The sequence below is a fragment of the Microcebus murinus genome, chromosome 3 (assembly GCF_040939455.1).
Source record: "Microcebus murinus isolate Inina chromosome 3, M.murinus_Inina_mat1.0, whole genome shotgun sequence".
In the NCBI taxonomy this organism is placed as follows: Eukaryota; Metazoa; Chordata; class Mammalia; order Primates; family Cheirogaleidae; genus Microcebus; species Microcebus murinus.
In genome coordinates, this window is record NC_134106.1 from 31435773 (window position 1) to 31458463 (window position 22691).

The 22691-nt window shown below is 38.5% G+C and overlaps 3 protein-coding genes across 10 annotated transcripts in view; 2 read left to right on the top strand and 1 right to left on the bottom strand.

The window, feature by feature from the left end:
• DHX57 (DExH-box helicase 57) overlaps positions 1-2963 on the bottom strand; it is a 53283-nt gene extending 50320 nt beyond the window's left edge. The window contains exon 1 of the mRNA XM_012788496.3: positions 2822-2963. The gene's annotated coding sequence lies outside the window, so the exon portion shown is untranslated. The remainder of the gene's footprint in view (positions 1-2821) is intronic.
• Positions 2964-3007: 44 nt separating this feature from the next.
• On the top strand, positions 3008-9328 carry MORN2 (MORN repeat containing 2). 4 transcript variants are annotated; one of them, XM_012788498.3, is made up of 6 exons: positions 3054-3144; positions 5418-5485; positions 5585-5635; positions 6393-6499; positions 7578-7714; positions 9103-9328. In XM_012788498.3, exons 4-6 carry the CDS (start codon positions 6440-6442, stop codon positions 9203-9205), a joined length of 300 nt encoding a protein of 99 aa, XP_012643952.1. In that variant the 5' UTR covers positions 3054-3144; positions 5418-5485; positions 5585-5635; positions 6393-6439; the 3' UTR covers positions 9206-9328. The 4 variants fall into 4 exon arrangements, with proteins under 4 accessions (XP_012643953.1, XP_012643952.1, XP_012643951.1 ...); XM_076000688.1 differs by lacking the exon at positions 3054-3144 and adding an exon at positions 3421-4232; XM_012788497.2 differs by lacking the exon at positions 5418-5485 and having other exon boundaries at positions 3064-3144.
• Positions 9329-14631: 5303 nt separating this feature from the next.
• Positions 14632-22691, top strand: part of ARHGEF33 (Rho guanine nucleotide exchange factor 33) — a 79560-nt gene continuing 71500 nt past the window's right edge. For 4 of the 5 annotated variants that reach the window (XM_012788500.2, XM_076000692.1, XM_012788502.2 and 1 more), the window contains exons 1-2: positions 14632-14694; positions 21256-21328. The gene's annotated coding sequence lies outside the window, so the exon portion shown is untranslated. The remainder of the gene's footprint in view (positions 14695-21255; positions 21329-22691) is intronic. The other variant, XM_012788501.2, reaches the window with a different exon arrangement.

A 22691-nucleotide genomic window follows, 5' to 3' on the forward strand; every position in this document is an offset into this window, starting at 1 on the left:
TGTAATTCCCACTATATCAATAGTAAAAATAAATGTGAGTGAATTAAGCAATCCAATCAAAAGACAAAGATTATCATACTAGATTAAAAAACATGATCTGGCTGGCACGTTGGCTCATGCCTGTAATCCTAGCACTCTGGGAAGCCAAGGTGGGAGGATCGCTCAAGGTCAGGAGTTCAAAACCAGCCAGAGCAAGAACGAGACCCATCTCTACTAAAAATAGAAAGAAATTAATTGGCCAATTAAAAATATATAGAAAAAATTAGCCGGGCATGGCGGCACATGCCTGCAGTCCCAGCTACTTGGAAGGCTGAGGCAGAAGGATTGTTTGAGCCCAGGAGTTTGAGGTTGCTGTGAGCTAGGCTGACGCAAAGGAACTCTAGTCCATGCAACAGAGTGAGACTCTGTCTCAAAAAACAAAACAAAAACATGATCCAACTACATGCTCTCTATAGGAGAGACACTTTAAAGTCAAAGATACAATAAATGAAAATAAAAGAATGAAAAGAAGAATCATGCAAACAGCAACCACAAAAAGGTGGAGTGGCTATGTTATCGTCAGACAATATACACTTTAAAGCAAAAAATGTTACTAGAGAGAAAGAGGGATATTTCATAATGATAACATGGGTGTTCCATCAGGAAGATATAACAATTACAAACATATATGCACCTAATAATAGAGCACCAGAATACATGAAGCAACCACTGATAGAAATGAAGGGAGAAATAGACAATTCAATAGTAATAGTAGGAGATTTTAATATTCTACTTTTGGTAATGGTAGAACAACTAGACAGAGAATCAACAAGGAAATAGAAGATTTGAACAACACTATAAACCAACTAGACCTAACAGATGTCTATGGAACACTCCACCCAACGATAAAATATACATTCTTCTCAAGTACACATGAAACATTTTCCAGGACAGACCATATGCTATGCTACAAACCAAACTTCAATAAATTTAAAAAGATAGAAATAAATAATACAAAGTATGTTTTCCAATCAAAATAGAATGAAATTAGAAATCAAAAGCTAGAAAAATTTTGGAAATTCACAAATATGTCAAAATTAAACTAGGTCCCTTGGTATTCCTTTCTTCAAATCTTTCATGATTAAACATATGTATTAAGTGTTTATTTTATGTTTGTCTCCCCCACTCCTGCTCCCAGAAAGCTCTTTGAAGGCAAGGACTATATCTATTTTGATTACCACTGTCCCTCTAACATAGTGTCTGGAATATAGTAGGAATGCAATATGTATTTGTGGAATGAATGGCTGAGGGTTGAATAAAAGACTTATGTGAGAATGGAGTGTCATTCATCTATTCATTTCACAAATATTTATTGAGTGCTTATTATATGCTAGATCCTGGGTATATAACAGCAAAGAAGACAAAATTTCTGCCTCATGAAGCTTATCTTCTAGCAGGTAAGACAGACAATAAACAAATAAATATATATTATCAGTTAAGTGCTATCATGAAAAACAAACAAACCAAGGCTTTTATTATAGATTGAGTAGTCGGGTAATATCTCTCTGAGATCACATATAAGACACTTGAACACATCGAGAGTATGAGCCAGGAAATACAGTCATACCTGGGTACACACAGGAGATTAGTTCCAGAACCTCCCTCCCCTACATATACCAAAATCGGCACATACTCGAGTCCGCAGTTGCCCCTGCAGGAACCAGCATATAGAAAAACTTGGCCCTCTGTACGTGGGTTTCACATCCCACAAATACTGCATTTTTGTACAGTATTTTTGATCAGAGTTTGTTGAAACAAATCTGTCTATAAGTGGATCCTAGCAGTTTAGACCCATGTTGCTCCATGGTCAGCTGTACTCACAAAAGTGTGGGGTCATTAAAAGCTTAACAGGTGACCAAAACAATGTGAAAAACTGAATTCTGTAAGGTTGTGCATCAATAATTACATATTATTTCTAATTTTTTCTAAAAAAGGGGAAGGATATACAAATCAAACAGATCAGAACGTCATCTCAAAAACCATCTAGCTCAGGTAAATTTTTTGTGTACTGAGAAACTTTAGATAAAAATCAAGAAGATGCTGTACTCTGATTTAAAACAACTTGTCTCACACTAACCCAAAAATGTTAACTTTGCAACTTGGTCTGAGACATGCACTCAACATTTTAAACGAAGACAGCTGGCCCTAGTGGTATCCAATATCATTCTCCCCACACATTTGCCAGGAACAGGAATTACGTTGTATAACATATATAGTTAGATTCCATTATTCTAGTCCACCTCGCCTGGGAAGATTCCAACTATCTTTCTTCACCGTGTATAGTAGGAAACTAAGTATGGCTCTAAAAGTATCCTTTGTTTCATACCCAAGGCACTAAAAACTGACTACACACCACTCTCCTCCCTGGCAAATCTCTGACTGACCATAATATATCCAGCTCTATCCAGATATCCAGACCTCTCCCCAAATAGCTGCTCAGTTCAAGATGGAGACAGAGACAGGAAACGGAGCCTGAGCCCCCTCAATCCAACCCCTGACGCAGCTTCGAGCCCGAATTCCGCTTCCCCGCCTCCAGCCTGAGCTTGGACAACCTCAGCTGCAGAGCTCTGCCTGACCCCGTCCCAGGGCCTGGGATCCTGCTGGTCCAGATTCACCGGTCCCAGGCAGACAGGCTGGGACACCCTGGGCCGTGATGCTCCTCAGATCCCGACCACTCCCGGAGCAGGGAGGCGGCAGACGGTCCGCACACTGACAACCAGGTCTACGCGCAGACCATGCAACACAGACACACATCACTTGTCTGCGGAAGTGGAGGCCATACCTGGCTTGCAGCGTCGGTTCCCGGGGCGGATGTCGGGAGTCGATGCCCAAGGGTCAGAGGTCCCGACTGGGCTCAGCCACCCTCACCGATCTCACTTGGAGCGGCTCCGCGGTGGCCCAGCTGCAGCTGCACAGCCCCGGCGCCCTCTGATTGGATCAGCCTCGGCCCTCGTATGTTCGCTTCCGGGTGAGAGGTGCCTGGTCTCCCCAGCAACCGAGTCGCGCTTGGCGCTGTACTAGCGCCTGGTTCTCTCCAGGCCGCAGAGCTGGCGGCTCAGGAGGAATCGCAGAGTCAAGAAGTTCTGTCTAACACCTCTCGGTCAAGTGAGTCACTGTCCTCCCAGCGACGCCGGCGGGGAAGGGCATCTTTAAGTAGATCTCGCTTTGGGTCAGAACTTGGCCCCTAGTTACTCCTGTATGGGTGTGACATAATTCCTAACTGTCTACACTGGGAGGTTGGGTGGGGTCTCGGAAAGCCCCTGTTCTAGGAATCAGGAGACCTGGATTCTAGCTCTGATTCTATCGTTAATTCGCTGTTGTGACACCTTAGACACGTGCCACCCTCTCAGGACTTCATTTTCCGCTACGGTGCTAGATTCTCTCTAGCTCTAACATTCCGAAGTTTCGAATGTAGAACTTTATAAAGGCAATTTGAAAACAGTTCAGTTTCTTGTATGATTACTTTCAGCGCCCTGCTTAATAGACATTTAGCGATTGTTTCTCAAGTACCCTTCATTCACTAGTCATTCAGTTTCTAATAGCACTAAACACTGAGTTGGATAGTAGTAGGATAAGAAAAGAGATTTGACTAATCCGCCATCCTCATCCTGGAAGAGCAGGGTGTGATAGGATATCACCATACAAAAGCATCGTTTTATTATAATGGAGCCCTAATTACTATATTAGGAATAGGTGCAGAGTGCTGTGGGAGCCACTGAAGGAGTCTGGGGGTAAAGAAAAATAAGAAGAAAGGCTTTGCTGAAGAACAAATACCTGAGCTGAAGCTACAAGAAAACAATAGCTAATATTTACAGAGTTTAGACACTGGCCTAAATATTTTACATAGATTAGCTCATTTACTTAATTTACCTCATCTAAGGATGAGGAAACTAAAGCACAGATAATTAAGTAATTTGTCCAAGGCCAAAGAAAATGATGGGGTCTGGATTCAAACTTAGGTAGTCTGATGGCAGAGCAAGAACCCTTAACTACTACACTCTATTTTGCCAATTTCTAAGGATGCATAGCGGTTAACCAGGCAAAGAAGAGAAGGGTGTTCCAGGGAGAGAGTACAACAACATGGTGCCTGTGGGGAACTAGAAATAAATTTTGTACTCTGGTTAGTATTAATATCATTAATCAATCAGAAAGCACTCTGTGTCTCTGCCCCCTTGGAACTTCAAATCTTGCACGTATGTATATAATTAATACATGAGCATACATGGCAGTTTCTCTGTACCTCCATACCTCACTCTTTTTTCCACAACCAAATCTTAGAAATTATAGAAAAAAATGAACAAACAAACATATCTAAATATATATATATATATTTATATATATATATATAAATATATATATATATAATATATATATATATATATTTCAGATTTAGTGTTAGTGTCTATATTTAACCCCTAAACAAGATCAGAGTTCTGGCAAGATTGCTCTCTACCTGTCATACCACTTCCATAATGATAAGATCTGAATTTTAGTTACAGATTCTATTTTCAAACTTTTTTCTTTTTGAGACAGGGTATCACTCTGTCACCCTGACTAGAATGCAGTGGCATCATCATAGTTCACAGCAACCACAGACTCCTAGGTTCAAGTCATCCTCCTGCCTCAGCCTCCCAAGTAGCTGAGACTACAGGTGCATTCCACTACACCTGGCCAAATTTTCTATTTTTTGTCTTGCTCTTGCTCAGTCTGGTCTTGAACTCCTGACTTCAAGCATTTCTCCCACCTCAGCCTCCCCAAAGTGGTAGGATTACAGGCATTCCCAAAGTGGTAGGATTATAGGCATGAGCCACCACACCTGGCTGTACATCAGTGTTTATAGCAGCATTATTCATCATGGCCTCAAACTAGAAACAACTTAAATTTCTATCAGCTGATGAATGAATAAACAAAATGTGCTATTTATCTATAATATATTTATATAATGTATTTGGCTATAGAAAGGAATACAGTACTGATACATGATACAACATGGATGAACCTTGAAAACATTATGTTAAGTGAAAGAAGCCAGTCACAAAGGACCACATATTGTATGATTTTATTTGTAAGCAATGTCCAGAACAGGCAAATCCATTGAGACAAAGTGGATTAGTAGTTGCCAGGGGCCTGGAGTTGGGAGACGAGGGGTAGTTGTGGGGATTGGTAACTGCTAATGGGTACAGTGTTTCTTTTTGGGGTGATTAAAATATTCCAAAATTACATTGTGGTAATAGTTGTAAAACTGTAAATATACTAAAAAACATTGAATTGCATACTTTTAAAGGATAAATTTTGTCCTTAATATATATTAATAATGCTGTTATTATAAACAAACAAATAAAAATAGATCATCTAGGCAAAATTATTTATTTCCCCAGGACCGTTCACTAGACAATGGAAATGCCAAGTAATCATGATATGCTGTGATCATGATCATGATCATGAAGTGAGTCTATTTGGGTAGCGTTTAAAGCACATTGGTTATAGGTCTTATGACATAAAAATATTTAAACTTATATGACTTTTCTTAAATCTTTTAAAACAGCTTCAGAAGTGTATAAGGTAAACTTTATATTTCCAAATGGAGACAAGTATGGTAAGCATACATTTCAAATACTTTTTATACTGAAAGCTAAATAGCTTAAGAATGAAAAAGTGAGACTGTAAAACTATTACTGGGATATTAACGCCATTAAATAAAATAACATAGAAATCGGCCGGGCGAGGTGGCTCACGCCTGTAATCCTAGCTCTCTGGGAGGCCGAGGCGGGCGGATTGCTTGAGGTCAGGAGTTCGAAACCAGCCTGAGCAAGAGCGAGACTCCGTCTCTACTATAAATAGAAAGAAACTAATTGGCCAACTAATATATATAGAAAAAATCAGCCGGGCATGGTGGCGCATGCCTGTAGTCCCAGCTACTCGGGAGGCTGAGGCAGGAGGATCGCTTGAGCCCAGGAGTTTGAGGTTGCTGTGAGCTAGGCTGACGCCATGGCACTCACTCTAGCCTGGGCAACAAAGTGAGACTCTGTCTCAAAAAAAAAAAAAAAAAAAAAAAAAAAAATAACATAGAAATCCTAATAGATGAACAGATTTTTAAATCAAAACACCAATGTTAAGTCTGGAGAATATGCGTTGGAAACCTGTGGGTTCTGTCAGCCTTCTGGCCCTTGGGTCTCAATGGTTACAAGATGGTCTAGGTCCATGGATCTCATTTCTGATCTCACTGTTTTCAGTGCTAGGGAACCAAAGAGGACCATAGGGGTGCAGTTGTGATTAGGCCCAGATATAAATACTGTATTACTTAGTAAAACAGAGTTCCCATTTACAGTCTTCAGTGTTTCTCCCTTATTTAGATGGTGACTGTACAAGAACATCTTCTGGAATCTATGAGAGAAATGGAATGGGTGTTCATACCACACCTAATGGGATTGTCTACACAGGAAGCTGGAGAGATGACAAGGTACTGTTGTTTTTAATACTGACAGTGAATAAATAACCCTGTGGGTAAATGATTCTGGGCACTTCACCATTAAATCAAAAACACATATAATGAGTAGACTATATACTAAAAATCATAAATGATCATATTTAACATATGAGTAATATTAAACTCATTGCCGAGAACTAATCATCATTTCCATCTTTCTCATCTCCCATTGATTAAGTAGTAAAGCTATACTTATTACATAATTTTCTCATTCAATCCTCATAATAATCCATGAGGTAACTACCATTGATACTCCTATTTTACAAGTAAGGGAAATCAGGCTCAGATTTCTTGCCCCGCTAGTAGTGATGAAACAAGAGTATGTACCCAGATCTGCTTGAATCCAACTTGAGTTTTTAACGATGGCTTTGTACTGTTTCCTAAGCTAACTAAACTGGTTGCCCTTAAGACAAATTATCTTGAGGACCCCTATGAATATCATCATGGACCCCCAGATGTTCAGATGCTTCAGATCAGAAACATTTGATTTAGTGGGCTTCACAAATTGATACAGATGAAGGACAATGATAAAAATGTTTTCTTAAAAAAAATGTTTTCTTGTTGCTATAGAAATAAGGATGATACAAAGTTGATTAAATAATAACTAAGTGGACTGGGTGTGGTGGCTCATACCTGTAATCCGAGCACTCTAGGAGGCCAAGGTGGGAGGATTGCTCAAGGTCAGGAGTTTGAGACCAGCCTGAGCAAGAGCGAGACCCCGTCTCTACTGAAGATAGAATGAAATTAATTGGCTGACTAAAAATATATAGAAAAAATTAGCTTGGCGTGGTGCTGCATGTCTGTAGTCCCAGCTACTCGGGAGGCTGAGGCAGAAGGATTGCTTGAGCCCAGGAGTTTGAGGTTGCTGTGAACTAGGCTAATGCCACGGCACGCTAGCCCAGGCAACTGAGTGAGACTCTGTCTCAAAAATAATAATAATAATAATAATAATAATAACTGAGTGGATGATAGACTTGTATGTGTACATTTTTCAAAGGTTCTGGGGAAACTTAAAATTAGTTTCTGAGATCATTTCCTTTATTGCAAACAGATGAATGGTTTTGGAAGACTTGAACATTTTTCAGGAGCAGTATATGAAGGACAATTTAAGGATAATATGTTTCATGGATTAGGGACTTATACATTCCCAACTGGGGCAAAGTACACTGGAAATTTCAATGAAAATAGGTAAGTTTGAAATAAAAAATTGTTATAGTTCTAAAAGATTTTTTCTGATATGTTTGCTTAAATACTATAATTAATGTTAAATATTCTTTTGTAATATATTTAGTTTCTGAAATTTGTTGGGTTAATTTTTTTGGGGGGTGTTAAAAGAGAGGCTAAGACTATCATAAGCCTCCAAAAGGAAATATTATTCTTTGTGATAATTTATTAGACTTTTCATTTATCCCCTTTACCTCTCTTTACCCTTTGCAGGAATACCTGTAAAACTATTTGCGGTCAGCTTGGAAATGGAAAGCTTTTTGCAATCACTGAGAAAATTTAGGTCAAAAATTACTTTTATTTGAAATATCTTGATATACTTTTTAAAAAGCAGCCTTGGGGGTAATATCATAATTGTTTATTTCATCTTGACCTGACATATGTGTACATTTTTACTAGGCTAATTTTTAAATGTAAGCAAAATTAATTTTCAAGTTGTAGAAATGTACCTACTATTGTCCTTTCTAAGCATATGCTTGTAGGAAAAATAAAAGTGAAACAAAACATGAATACAGCTTTACAAGCTTAATCTTCACACTGAATATCATGACATACCATCCAGAAGTTCAAGCACATTTACAAATACCCCTTGATTACTTCCAGAATTGAAAATGCAACCTAATTGTTATAAAGTAGTCGATGTGAATACATTTTGAGGAGGACAGAAAATTCACCTCTATTTTTTTTTTTTTAATCTTTCTCTGTCACCCAAGCTTAAGTACAGTAGCCCAATCATAGTTCACTGAAGCCTTGAATTTCTGGGTTCAAGTGATCTTCCTGCCTCAGCCTCCTTAGTAACTGGAACTACAGGCATGTGCCATCACTCCTGGCTAATTAAAAAAATTTTTTAACTCCAAGTCTGTGACAATAACACATAAACTTTTTCCGTTGATGTTAATAAAGGGAGAAAAATCTAACCTATGGGTTAAAGTTCTGTTTGTTTATGTGAAGTGCATTTTTACCACACCCAAGAGTCCAAGAAAACACCAGAACAGAGCACAGAACCTCAAACATAGTTGATGGTCAAGAAATATTTGTTGTATAGATGAATGAACTAATTAAGCCAAATAACCAATATAAACTTTTCATTTTTTAATTGATTGTTTTCATTTTACGTGAACTTAGCTTATGTGATCCTAATGTCTTGGACACCAAAATTTGTAAAATGACAATGTTTGACATAGTGTTTTTGTTGTAGGATATGAAAGCAAGATGCTGGGTTTTAAATCAAAGCTTGAAGATAGAAAGATATAATGCTTTAGAAATAGTATATGATATGCTTGACAATGTTATATCTGGACTGTAAATTCTTGGTCATGGTTAATGAACAAACTTATTTTTTACTATTGCAGGGTGGAAGGAGAAGGGGAATATACTGATATCCGAGGACTAGAATGGAGTGGTAACTTTCATTTCACAGCTGCTCCAGGCCTGAGACTAAAGCTCCACATGTAGATGTTCTGCATTAAAGTACATGAAGCTTTTAGTTGTAAGGAAAGCAACTCAATCTATTGTTTGAAATTACTTTGTATACTACCTCTGTATTGTAAGTTTTCCAATAAAACCATCACTCACTTATGCATTTTTGAACTTTATTTTTATTATCTTATAATTAGTTTTTTTTTTTTTTTTTTTTTTTTTTTGAGACAGAGTCTCGCTTTGTTGCCCAGGCTAGAGTGAGTGCCGTGGCGTCCTAGCTCACAGCAACCTCAAACTCCTGGGCTCGAGTGATCCTTCTGCCTCAGCCTCCCGGGTAGCTGGGACTACAGGCATGCGCCACCATGCCCGGCTAATTTTTTATATATATATCAGTTGGCCAATTAATTTCTTTCTATTTATAGTAGAGACGGGGTCTCGCTCTTGCTCAGGCTGGTTTTGAACTCCTGACCTTGAGCAATCCGCCCGCCTCGGCCTCCCAAGAGCTAGGATTACAGGCGTGAGCCACAGCGCCCGGCCTTATAATTAGTTTTAATAATGTAATTCAATTCCGAGTTTGCTCATTTTAGTAACTACAGGAGAACTGTCCAGATCTTGGTAATGTCAGTATCCAGGCCAGACGCTGTGGCTCACGCCTGTAATCCTAGCACTCTGGGAGGCCGAGGTGTGAGGATGGCTCAAGGTCAGGAGTTTCAAACCAGCCTGAGCAAGAGTGAGACCCCATCTCTACTAAAAATAGAAATAAATTAATTGACCAACTAAAAATATATAGAAAAAATTAGCTGGGCATGGTGGCACATGCCTGTAGCCCCAGCTGCTCAGGAGGCTGAGGTAGGAGGATTGCTTGAGCCCAGGAGTTTGAGGTTGCTGTGAGCTAGACTGACGCCACAGCACTCTAACGAGGGCAACAGAGTAAGACACTGTCTCAAAAAACAAAAAAAATATCCAATCTTGTGCCTGAGTTTTGTCATCTTTTTGTTTTTTCTAGTTTATGCTTGTGTGATTATTTTAGAAGAAAAAAAATTTGTCCCCACTGAACTTTTTAAATTATTGTGGTAAGAACACTTAGTATGAGATCTACCCTCTTAACAAAATTTTAAGTGTACAATGCATCATTGTTAATTATAGGTACAGTGTTGTACAGCAACTCTCTAGAGCTCATTCGTCTTGCTTGACTGAAACTTTATGCCCATTGATTGGGAATTCCTCATTTTCCTCTCACCCTAGCCCCTGATAACTATTATTCCTTTCTTCGATTCTACGAATTTGACTAATTTAGACACTTCATACAAATGGAATCATGCAGTATTGGTCTTTCTGTGACTAGCTTATTTCACTTAGGATAATGTCTTCAAGGTTTATTTATGTTGTTACCTATTGCAGAATTTCCTTTTTTAAAGGCTGAATAGTATTACATTGTATGTATCTACTACATTTTCCTAATTCATTGTTGCTTGACATTCAGGTTGTTTCTACAACTTGGCTATTGTAAATGATGCTGCAATGAATATAGGAGTGCTAATATCTCTTTGAGATCTTGATATTTCTTTTGGGTAATACCCAGAAGTAGGATTGCTGAAGCATATGGTAGTTCTATTTTTAATCTTTTAAGAAACCTTCATACTATTTACCACAGTGGCTGTACTATTTTGCACTTCTACTTACAGTGGGCAAATGTAGGGTCCCCCAGCCCCTCCCTCCCAGCTTTCTTTCTGTGTCCTGAACAAAAATCACAGAGTGCCTTGACCACTCTGGGACCTAGCCAGCTACAGGTTTTTCCCAGCAGGCGGGAACCCAAACTGGGACCTTGAACATTCCCAGTCACTGATAAAGGTATCTAGGTTGTTAGTTGGGTGCAGTGGCTCACTCCTGTAATCCTAGTACTCTAGGAGGCTGAGGCAGGAGGATATTTACAGGCCAGGAGTTTGAGACCAGCCTGAGCAAGAACGAGACTCCTGTCTCTACAAAAAATAGAAAAATTAGCTCGGTGTGGTGGCGTGTGCTTGATAGTCCTAGTTACGTGGGAGACTGAGGCAGGAGAAGCGCTTGAACCCTGGACTTTGAGGGTACAGTGAACTATGATGGTGCCACTGCACTCTAGCCAGACAAGAGCAAGACCCTGTTTCAAAAAAAAAAAAAAAAAAAAAAGGTAGCTAGGTTGTTGCCCCAAACACTAAAAGTGGGCCACAAGCGGCCCGCCAAGCACATTTATCCGGCCCACCGGGTGTTTTTGCAGCCACTGCCTGTCCTGCTTAGCAGCCTACTCGTCCTGGGCCACAGTGCGCATGCATGGAATGTGCACCGCTGCACTCTCCAATGGCCATCCAACAGTCTGAGGGACAGTGAACTGGCCCCCTGTTTAAAAAGTTTGAGAATCCCTGCCTTATAGCCTCATATAAACTCCATACTTTGACCTCCCTTGCTGCAGACATACCTGGGTAGAATACTTTCCTTTCTCTAGCTGTCCATCACAAACATTGCTGCAACAATCTGTGAGTTCTCGGAATAAATGCTTCGGATTGATCAAGCTGGCATTAGTGCTTTTTTCTTTGGAATCCCAACTGACCCCATCTTGAGGACAGTTTGGAGCACTCCCTGTGGGAACTTCCCTGCCACCACTGCCATTTTTGGGGCGATTCCAGCAGAGAGTTCTGTGGGACAAAACAGCAAGTGTTCCAATTTCTCCATATCCTAACCACTTGTGTGTCTCATCTAATGGACACACCCAAACATGACTTCACCCCAGGCGGGTCTTTGCTTGAGAGTAGCTGTCTTGGCTTACCGTCATTCTTGACAGACCTCAAGACCAAATTAGAGGCCGGTTGAGGTGGCTCACACCTGTAATCCTAGCACTCTGGGAGGCTGAGGCAGGCGGATTGCTCAAGGTCAGGAGTTCGAAACCAGCCTGAGCAAGAGCAAGACCCCGTTTCTACTATAAATAGAAAGAAATTAATTGGCCAACTAATAGATATAGAAAAAATTAGCTGGGCATGGTGGCGCATTCCTGTAGTCCCAGCTACTCAGGAGGCTGAGGCAGTAGGATTGCTTGAGCCCAGGAGTTTGAGGTTGCTGTGAGCTAGGCTGACGCCATGGCACTCACTCTAGCTGGGGCAACAAAGTGAGACCAAATTAGAAAGAAACTGTTAACACGACTTTAAAGGGAAGTTGATTCCAGATGTAGTGTGTAAAGGAAGGGGGACAAAAAGTGAAAATTGATTTTAAAAAAAGAAAATAAAAAGAAACCATAACAATAAAAACCATAACACTGATAAAGGTCTAGTTTCTGGAATATATAAAGAACTCTTATAACTAACTCAATAATAAAGAAAATATTCCATTTAAAAATGGGCAAAGAATTGGAATAAACATTTCTCCAAAGAAGGTGTGCAAATGGCCAATAAATAAATAAAAAGATGCTCAACATCATTACTCTAGGGAAATGCAAGTTAAACCCACAGTGAGATACCACTTCACACCCACTAGGATGGCTATATTAAAAAAAAACAACAGACAATAACAAAGATTGGCAATGATGTGTAGAAATTGGAATCCTCAAACATTTCTGGTGGGAATGTAAAATGGTACAGGTGCTGTGGAAAACAGTTCTTCAAGAAATTAGACATAGAGTTACCATATGACTCAGCAATTCCTAGGTATGTACCTAAGAGAAATTGATTTATACACAATTGTTCATAGTAACGTTATTCACTGCTATGGTCTGAATGTTTGTGTCTCTCCAAAATTCATGTTGAAACATACCCCTTATTGTGGTGAGATTAAGAAGTAGGGCCCTTGGGAGGTGATTAGGTCATGAGGGCAGAGTCCTCACAGATGGGATTAGCGCCCTTATAGAAGAGTGTTAGGGAGCTTGCTTGCTGCTGCCGCCATGTGAGATCTCAGCAAGAAGGCACTATCTTTGAAGAAGAGAGCAAGCCCTCACCGGACACCAAATGTGCTGGCATCTTAATCTTGGACTTGTCAGCCTCCAGAACTGTGAGCAATAAATTTCTGTTGTTTATAAATTACTCAGTTTAAGGTTTTTTGTTATAGCATTGCAAATGGACTGAGACATTCCTAATAGCCTCAAACTGGAAACAGCCCAAATATCCATCATACGAGGAATGAATAAACAAAATGTAGCACATCCACACAGTGGAATATTATTCAGCCATGAAAAGAAATAAAATACTGATAGTACAACAAGGATGAATTTAGGAAACATTTCACTCAGTGAAAGGGATCAGTCACAAAAGGCTACATACTGTGTGATTCCATTTATGTGAAATGCCCAGAATAGGCAAATCCTTAGAGACAGAAAATAGATTAGTGGTCGCTGGGGGAGGAAGGAATTAGGAGGTGTGGGGTTTCATTTTGGGGTGATGGAAACATGCTATTAATAGAATTAGATAATGGTGATAGTTGCACAATCTTGTGAATATTCTAAAAACCACTGAATTGTTCATTTTGAAGGGCAAATTTTATGTATGGTATTCTTAAGAAATTCTACAATTTCTTCAAAAGTACATCTGAGTGTTGTCATATAGTCTATGTGCAGAAAGATTCTTTACCTTCTATATAAAACAATTTAAAAATGATCAGAACATTATATGTCAGTTACATTTTAAATATTACAATAAAGAACTGAGTGTTTTTGCTGAAACTCTGTTATTCTAAAACTGACAAAAAATAGTATATGCAATAGATAATTTTATCATATTTATTCAAAATCTTGTGAATATTTGTGTTGCTTAATATAGCATTTACAAAAAATGTATATTTTTATTTTTTGTTGTACTAGGATAAATCTGGGTTTAAATGTCTTTTAAAATGTATTTTTGTTAGTTTCTCTTAACATTGGCTTTGTATTTAATTTCAAAAGGCCCTATTTGTAAGGGTTCAAAGATATATTTTAAAAATTGGACATTTTTGATTTGTTACTGGTATGGCTTTAGAATTAAATATTATTTTTGTGCTGGAACTTGTAAAGAAATAAATAGTGGACAAGTTAAGATAAGGTGACAGAATATTTTCAGAGACCAGGACATATAATGTGAATTCAAAACTTCCAGAAAATTCTTTATAGAAAAGTATCTGCTTTGTTGCACACTAAATTTTCCCCAATATTTGTCTTCAAATTATTTAATGTAGCAAGATAAATATTTTACTCTTAAAATCTTTAACTTGTTATCATTATATTAATAACTTTTCTATGTATAATTTTTCAGTTTTCTAAGATACCAAAGATATTCCTCTTAAATGGTTTTCTTCCTTTTACTTCTTGAAACTAAATGCAGTTCAGTTGTTCAATTAGTTGATGCTAGAATTTGACCTGGTGCTTATATAATTAGAAGAGACACTAGTTTTCCTCATTTAAAAGCCTGGTTAGCATATGACAGTCTCGTTTCAGGGGAAGTCAAACCTCTCCACTGCTTCTTTTTATAACTGTTAATTCAGAATCCAGATAAGCCTTGATCTGAGGATGATATAACCACAGCAAGCACCATGGGGTAAGTGTGTGCTTTTATGTACTTTAAGAGGTATTGAAAGGGGAAATAATTTTATAAGAGAAGAAAATTCATCATTCCTTATCATATGGTATATTAATTTAAATTTAAAATATGCTAACATTTATTTAAGGTAGCCATTCAAAGAAATAAGTTTTATTCAAGAGTTTGTTTGAAATAAGTTTTATTCAAGTTTTTAGCAAGTAACAATTTGTAAATTATTCATTTACTTCCTTGCTTAATTTTTATATTATGTCTTAACTGCTTTTGCAGTTTGTCAGCTAATGAACTGTTCAGGGACTGAAGTTGTTCTGCACATTTATATATTTAGTTGAAGCTGAGTTAAATTTTGAGAGCAATCTTAAAGAAAAAATGACAGGTAGCATAAATCTAACATGTACATGGCTCTTTGGAATTCAGAATAATTAAAGAATGAAAAGGATTAGAGATGGAGGGAGATTGGTTTATGCCTTTGTAACACAGAAAAAGGATGGAGGATTCTATGAGAGTTCACTCCTCTATGCACAGAAAAAAATGTGTGCTGATTGAAAATGTGTGCTGATTAATTACACAGGGGCATTTATTAGTGAAACCTAATTCTCAATACTTTAAGAGGTTTCAGAGGTATGATGAGAAGAATTGAATTTCACTAACAAGCTTTCTCAAGTGAGAATAGGATTCCATTATAATTAGTATTGGAATTATATGATTTTTTTTTTTTGAGACAGAGTCTCGCTCTGTTGCCTGGGCTAGAGTGCTGTGGCATCAGCCTAGCTCACAGCAACCTCAAACTCCTGGGCTCAAGCAATCCTTCTGCCTCAGCCTCCTGAGTAGCTGGGACTACAGGCATGAGCCACTATGGCCAGCTAATTTTTTCTATAAATTTTTAGTTGGCCAATTAATTTCTTTCTATTTTTTTTTAGTAGAGACGAGGTCTTGCTCTTGCTCAGGCTGGTTTCGAACTCCTGAGCTTGAGCGATCCACCTGCCTCGCCTTCCCAGAGTGCTAGGATTACAGGTGTGAGCCACTGAGACCAGCCTATATGATTTTTTAATATACTTAAACAGTAGTATTCTGAATATATAGAAATCTGTCTTTGTATCCCCCTTTAATTTTTCTAATAGCTCCTTTAAATACAAAATTATATTGCAGCAAATGATATAGCTATTTTATTGGTGTCTACTTTTGAAGTATTCAACATAAATGATCAAAAGTTTATATTAGAGAAAAAGGTTTTGACATATATTTATTCTAAACAGTTTCCAAAAATTTAATCAACATCTACATTTTTGTTAATACCATAGGCTCTGAAAATTCAGTCTGAACCCATTTGAAAACTCAGAGGCTTTTGAAAGCAAGATAATTATACTATGGTTAACTTTTTTTTTTTTTTTTTTGAGACAGAGTCTTGCTTTGTTGCCCAGGCTAGAGTGAGTGCCATGGCGTCAGCCTAGCTCACAGCAACCTCAAACTCCTGGCTCGAGCAATCCTCCTGCCTCAGCTTCCCAAGTAGCTGGGACTATAGGCATTCGCCACCATGCCCGGCTAATTTTTTGTATATATATTAGTTGGCCAATTAATTTCCTTCTATTTTATAGTAGAGACGGGGTCTCGCTCTTGCTCAGGCTGGTTTCGAACTCCTGACCTCGAGCAATCCGCCCGCCTCGGCCTCCCAGAGAGCTAGGATTACAGGCGTGAGCCACCGCGCCCGGCCTATGGTTAACTTTTAATACAAATATAAATGATGTGTTGTGAAGCTAAAAGTTGACAGATCAGAGCCATGTGCAAATTTCACATTACCTTTGGTGGTTTAGTTTGAGATAGGTTTGATGAGATTCCTGAATTCTCTTTACTCTCCCTCCTTCCTTCCCTCTTCTCTGTGTATGAGTGTACTTACACATTTATAGCAGGCCACTAGAAAATGCTAAGCAATCTGTGCACAAAGATTGACCTCTTTCCCTTCTTGCTGCCTTCCCTACCTTCTTTCCTCTCTCTTTCTCTCCCTCCTTTCCTTACTTTATTTTTCTTTAATGACAGCAGTTCTTAACATTTTGGGGGGCAAAGGATCGCTCTCAGAATCTTTAGAAACCAGTCCACCCTTTCTGCAAAAAAATGTAAAATCACGTAACATTTTGCGAACAATTTCAGATTTACAGGTGATCTGAAGCCCAATGCACAGACCCCAGGCTAAGAACTTTTGATTTTTGAGTTTGATTTTGACTGGAGTAGTTGTTCAATATTTCTCTTAGTTTCTGGATTTTTATAAAACATAAGAATCTTTAAGTTAATAATTCTTGCTAATCTTTTCTTAGGGACAGTGTGGAAGATACTGATTCTCCTTACCCTCCACACACAATTTACATGAGAGTGAAACCGTTTAACCAATATTCTTCACATTACTGCTGCTTTTCCCCAAGGACTCGTGCCTTTCAGAGTGCCAAGAATCACCTTGGGAGTCTCAGAAGAAAAAAAAATCCTCATTATTGAACTTAGAAAGCACTTTCAGTGCCCCAAATTAGATAAACTAAACAAATCATAAACTGCTAATGTTACAGAGAGAATACTCTTCTGGTTGGTGGGTTCATGATTATTTTTTTTGTCTGTTTCTGCCCTTATTGATAAAGAGAAGGTAGTAGATATTAACAGTGGTTCAAGTCTTCCTAAAATAATTAGAAAAATAAAGAGACAATGACAGCGGATCAGATGCTCAAATTTATCCATTTGAGAAAATCTCTAGAATTTATTCCTTGAGAATGAAGGAGTAGTTGTTTTGGATTTATCTTTGGGACCTACTTATTTCAAAGCTATTTGAGGATTCGATGCCCTTATATGGGATCATGTCCGCCCTTCCCATTTTTCCTCAGGCTGTACTGGCATTATTTTAGTGAGCCACAAAGAGGTAAATATTGGATTTTTTTTTTTTTTTTTTTTTTTTTTTAGACAAGGTTCTTACTCTGTCGCCCTGGATAGAGGGCAGTGGTGTCATCATAGCTCACTGCAACCTCAAACTCCTGGATTAAAGCAATCCTCCTGTCTCAGCTTCTTAAGTAGCTGAGACTACAGGCATACACCACCATGCCTGGCTAATTTTTCTATGTTTTGTAGAGACAGGGTCTTGCCATGTTGCTCAGGCTATTCTTGAACTCCTGAGGTCAAGTGATCCTCCCACCTTAGCTTCCGAAAGTGCTGGGATTACAGGTGTGAGCCACCACATCTGGCCTGGAAAATTCTTATCTTCTCTAAAAAGCCTCCTCTTCTTAAATTTTCATTGGATTTCTTTTTTTTTTTTTTTTTTTTTTTTTTTATTTCTTAGGTTTTTGTGGGGAGTTGTTTTTTTTTTTTTTTTTTTTTTTGAGACAGAGTCTTGCTTTGTTGCCCAGGCTAGAGTGAGTGCCGTGGCGTCAGCCTCGCTCACAGCAACCTCAAACTCCTGGGCTCAAGTGATCCTCCTGCCTCAGCCTCCCGAGTAGCTGGGACTACAGGCATGCGCCACCATGCCCGGCTAATTTTTTCTATATATATTAGTTGGCCAATTAATTTCTTTCTATTTATAGTAGAGACGAGGTCTCGCTCTTGCTCAGGCTGGTTTCGAACTCCTGACCTTGAGCAATCCGCCCGTCTCGGCCTCCCAAGAGCTAGGATTACAGGCGTGAGCCACCGCGCCCGGCCTTCATTGGATTTCTTATGGAGTATGTGGGTGTGGTGGGTAGAGATGGTACATAAACATGAGTAAAGGTGTAATTGGGGAGAGGTGGGAAAACCTTACTGTTTAAGGTACCCTGACACTTGCTATTTACCATAATGCCTGGGCAAAGGAAGAAACAGTGGAAAAGAAGGGATGGTTGTATTTCTTTACTAAGGTATCTTTCAGTACGCTTTCGCCATCTCCTAGCAGAGTTAGTCAGTGCTTCCCCACTTAACATGTGGAGAAAGTAAAAGTTAAGGCTCTGCTAAAATTGTAGAATCAGTAAGTTCATTATTACAGCATATTCAGTCTCCTTTTAGTTTCCCAGTTCAAATAAGTTTAGAGCAATTTAAAAAATTCTTTTATGGATATATTTTCTGCTTCTGAATCTGAGAGTTACAATCCAACTCTTTTTCTTGAGCAAAGCATAAATTTAGCTCATGCAGTAACCTTAGAAATGTCACTTCTATCTGTGCCCTCCTTTCCTTTCTAATAGTCACTTCCCTAATTCAGGACATCATTATCTTTTACATGGGTTATTAAAGGTACCTACTTACTGGTGTTTTTGTAGCTGATCTTTTCTCTAGTGCCATAAAGTCGTCTTCCTACATAAGACATGATTTTGTTAGTTGCTTAAAAACTTTCAGTGACTTCTTATTCTCTCCACTGCAGAGCAGGTTCCAAAGAAAATGTTTAGGTCCTCTTACTGACCCCAATCTACCTGTCTAGCTTACCTTCTACTCTGGCCTCCATGCACCTAGGATTCCCTAAATCCACCTGTGCCTTATTTTGTTCTGTCAGTGATCCTCTTTTGACCATTTCTACATATAGTGCAAAACCCAGTTCAAATCCTGTCTTCTTCATGAAACTTCCTCTAATCTCACAACTGGAACTCATCTTTTCTCCTCTGAAAGTTTTAGGCACTTTAGGCTTTTCTCATGTCATTTGTCACAACTCATCATGTGTTATAGGTTATTTTTGTGTCTCATCTTTCGTACTAGACTGTAAGCAGGAACAATCTCGTCTTTGAGTTTCTCCCAGCACCTGGCACAATGCCTTTTACATGGTATATGCTTGATAAATACTTGTTGAATTCAAACGCACTCTGTTTTTCCTATAATCCACACAAAAAACTAAAAACTTAATTTTAGCCAAGCTTTCCTTCTTTATTCCACAATAAAATGGCCCCATTTTCCAAGTTTCTATCTACAGAGCTCCATTGAGTGAATAGTATCGAAAATGTGGGTGATGCAAGGGAGAAAGAGTAAAAGCAAGAGCTGGAGTGACACACTCAAGGCTTTTTTTTTGAGGCAGAGTCTCTTTTTTTTGTTGCCTGGGCTAGAGTGTTGTGACATCAGCTTAGCTCACAGCAACCTCAAACTCCTGGGCTCAAGTGATCCTCCTGTCTCAGCCTCCGGAGTAGCTGGGACTACAAGCATGCGCCACCATGCCCGGCTAACTTTTTATATATATATATATATAGTTGGCCAATTAATTTCTTTTTAATTTTAGTAGAGACAGGGTCTCGCTCTTGCTCAGGCTGGTTTCGAACTCCTGACCTTGAGCAATCCACCCTCCTTGGCCTCCCAGAGTGCTAGGATTACAGGTGTGAGCCGCTGCACCCGGCCTACTCAAGGCTTCTTGAAGGTGGAGAATTTCTTGTTAATAAGTAGAAAGCACATGTATGCTCCAGAGAAATGTGAGAAAACTTTCAAGAATTAAAAATCATTCTTGCTGCTGGAAAACTTCTTAGAGGACCAGCATATTAGTAAGGATTGGGTTCATCTGTATATAATGGAAAAAACAGAATAATAGTGGCTTAAAGAAGCTAGAAGTATATTTTTCTCTTACATTAAAAAAAAAAAAAAGTTCAGAGGTAGGCAGTCCAGAGCTGTTAGATCAGTTCCTTGGTGTGGGGACCCAGGTTCCTTTTGTCTTGCTCTCTGCCACCCTCAGTGTATCACCTCTTGGGCTCCACATATCCCATTCATGTTCAGCTGGCAAGAAGGAGAAATGGGAGAAAAAAGGTTTGTTCCCTTCTTTTAGGAGACTTCCCAAAAGTCACTCACACTATTTCTACTTCTATAGCATGGGTAGAAATCTAGTCTCACGGTCACACCTCGCTGTGCCAGAGAAGGGGGAATATAGTCTTTTAACGGGGCTACTAAAGAAAAAAGGGAGAATGGATACTGGGTGGCAACTAGCAGCATCTGACAGAGCCAGTATCAGAGCTTATATTGCCTCTTATATTCCTTTAGGACAAAATACAGCATGATGCACAAAAGCAATCTTTTAAGAAAAATTTTCAGTAAAGGGGGTGGCGGGGAGAGCAAGCCAAGCTGGGAATAAACATCTAGGATAAAGGATTTTTAAAAAAATGAGTCACTAAATTGACAAAGTAAGCCTTTGCCCCTCCCCCCATCTCAGTCCTCCCCACTCCAACCCTATGTCCCTTAATCCTCAAATCTACACTGTGAGGTGAATATTATTATTACTTTGCCAGTTATACAGATCAGGAAACCAAAGTCCATGTTGCTGACTTGGAACTGCTAACAAAAGCCATATAAATCATAGCATGTTTCCTAAATGGATTTGCACTTAGTTTTGATTGTAGATCACCTCAATTAGCCCCTACAGAGAAACCTATTACAACCCGATTTCACTTGCCCTTTGATTTGGATGATTTCATTTAAAGTGAGATACTTTAGAAAAACTCTAGATTTGTGGCTTTCAATATTTTAGGGTCTGAGTTATTAGAAATTTTAAACAACAGTGGGTTGCATATATAATAAGAAATTTTACTTATAAAATTATAGGCAAAAAGGATGGTATGAGATGCAAGGTGCCTGTCATTATCAACGGCATTTTGTTTTCTACAGAACCTCTAAAAGAATCAGAAAGAAGACTTCAAAAAACACGATGTGATGTCTCCCAGTGGAGACAGGACACCGGGTAAGTGAAAATTGCAAAGAACTTGTTTCTAGTAATAACATAGAGAAACTGAGAACTTAAGTTTAATTCAATGATCTTTCTTGAAGCAGAAATATTATAAATTTCTTTTTGGAATTTTATAACCCTTGTTTGTCTAAAAATCAACAAATAAATTATGGGATTACTTTATTAGTTAGCAGTCAGGACTAATAGCCACTTTATAAATCAGCTGCATTATATCAGATTTACTGCATATATGAATAATTACTCAGTATTGAGAAAAGAATGAACTATGTTTTAATTTAGGTGTTTTTTTTTGTTTTTTTTTTTTGAGACAGAGTCTCACTCTGTCTCCTCCAGTAGAGTGGCATGATCATAGCTCATTGCAACCTCAAACTCCTGGGTTCAGGCTATTCTCCTTCCTTAGTCTCCTGAGTAGCTGGGATTACAGGCATGTGCCACTGTGCCTGGCTAATCTTTCTATTTTTTGTACACATAGGGTCTCAGTCTTGCTCAGGCTGATCTTGAACTCCTAACCTCAAACAATCCTCCCACATTGGCCTCCCAGAGTGCTAGGATTACAGGTGTGAGCCACCGCTCCCGCCTGGCCTTAATTTGGTTTTATTTTGGATGAATTTGAGGATTGCAAAAAAAAAAAAAAACTTAAGGTAGACAATCTTTACTTTACATTGAACAAATATATTCTGAGTTGCTACTTTATGTTGGGCTTTGTCACTTAATAACCATGTGAGGTAGGTGGCTATTATGCCCACTTTACAGTTGAGGAAATATAGGCTTGTGAAGATTAAATAATTCTCCCAGGTCACAAAACTAAATAAGTAGCAGAGCTGGGATGTGAAGCTAGATGTCTGAGACACTTGAGAAAAAGTCCCATAGTTTAAAATATTATTTTTAAATTTCAAAGCTAAAAAATGCTCATTGTAAAATAAACAAACTTGATCAAGAAAGAAGGTAAGTTTAAAAGCCCATCCCACCGCAACCCCATCCATCTTTCCAAGCATAACCACTGTTAGTAGTTTGGTATAAATCCTTCCATATCTTTCCTTTTTTCCACTGTATTTTTCACTGTATCACACTTCCTGTCTACTTAAAAAAAGAATCAATGAATAGAGGAAGTTGAATTTACTATGTATCTTTACTAGAATAAACAATCTATCTTTAAACAATAACTGAAATGCTCATTCAGCTAACATTAGCCATCTAAACGCAGAGACTCAAAGAATAGAACTCACTCTTTGTTTCCTAGGGACTCATAATCTAGTGCAGTGGCTCTTAATTTATTTTTGAGAGAGTAATTACGGACTCCTTTGAGAGTATGATATGAGCTCTGGAACTCTTTCCTCAGAAGAAAATGAGCCTACAT

Coding starts and splice junctions, on each gene's coding strand:
- MORN2 (XM_012788499.3), top strand. CDS start 6,440: ATGGGTGTTCATACCACACCTAATGGGATTGTCTACACAGGAAGCTGG. Junction 6,500..7,577: donor GAAGCTGGAGAGATGACAAG/GTACTGTTGTTT, acceptor TATTGCAAACAG/ATGAATGGTTTTGGAAGACT. Junction 7,715..9,102: donor GGAAATTTCAATGAAAATAG/GTAAGTTTGAAA, acceptor TTACTATTGCAG/GGTGGAAGGAGAAGGGGAAT.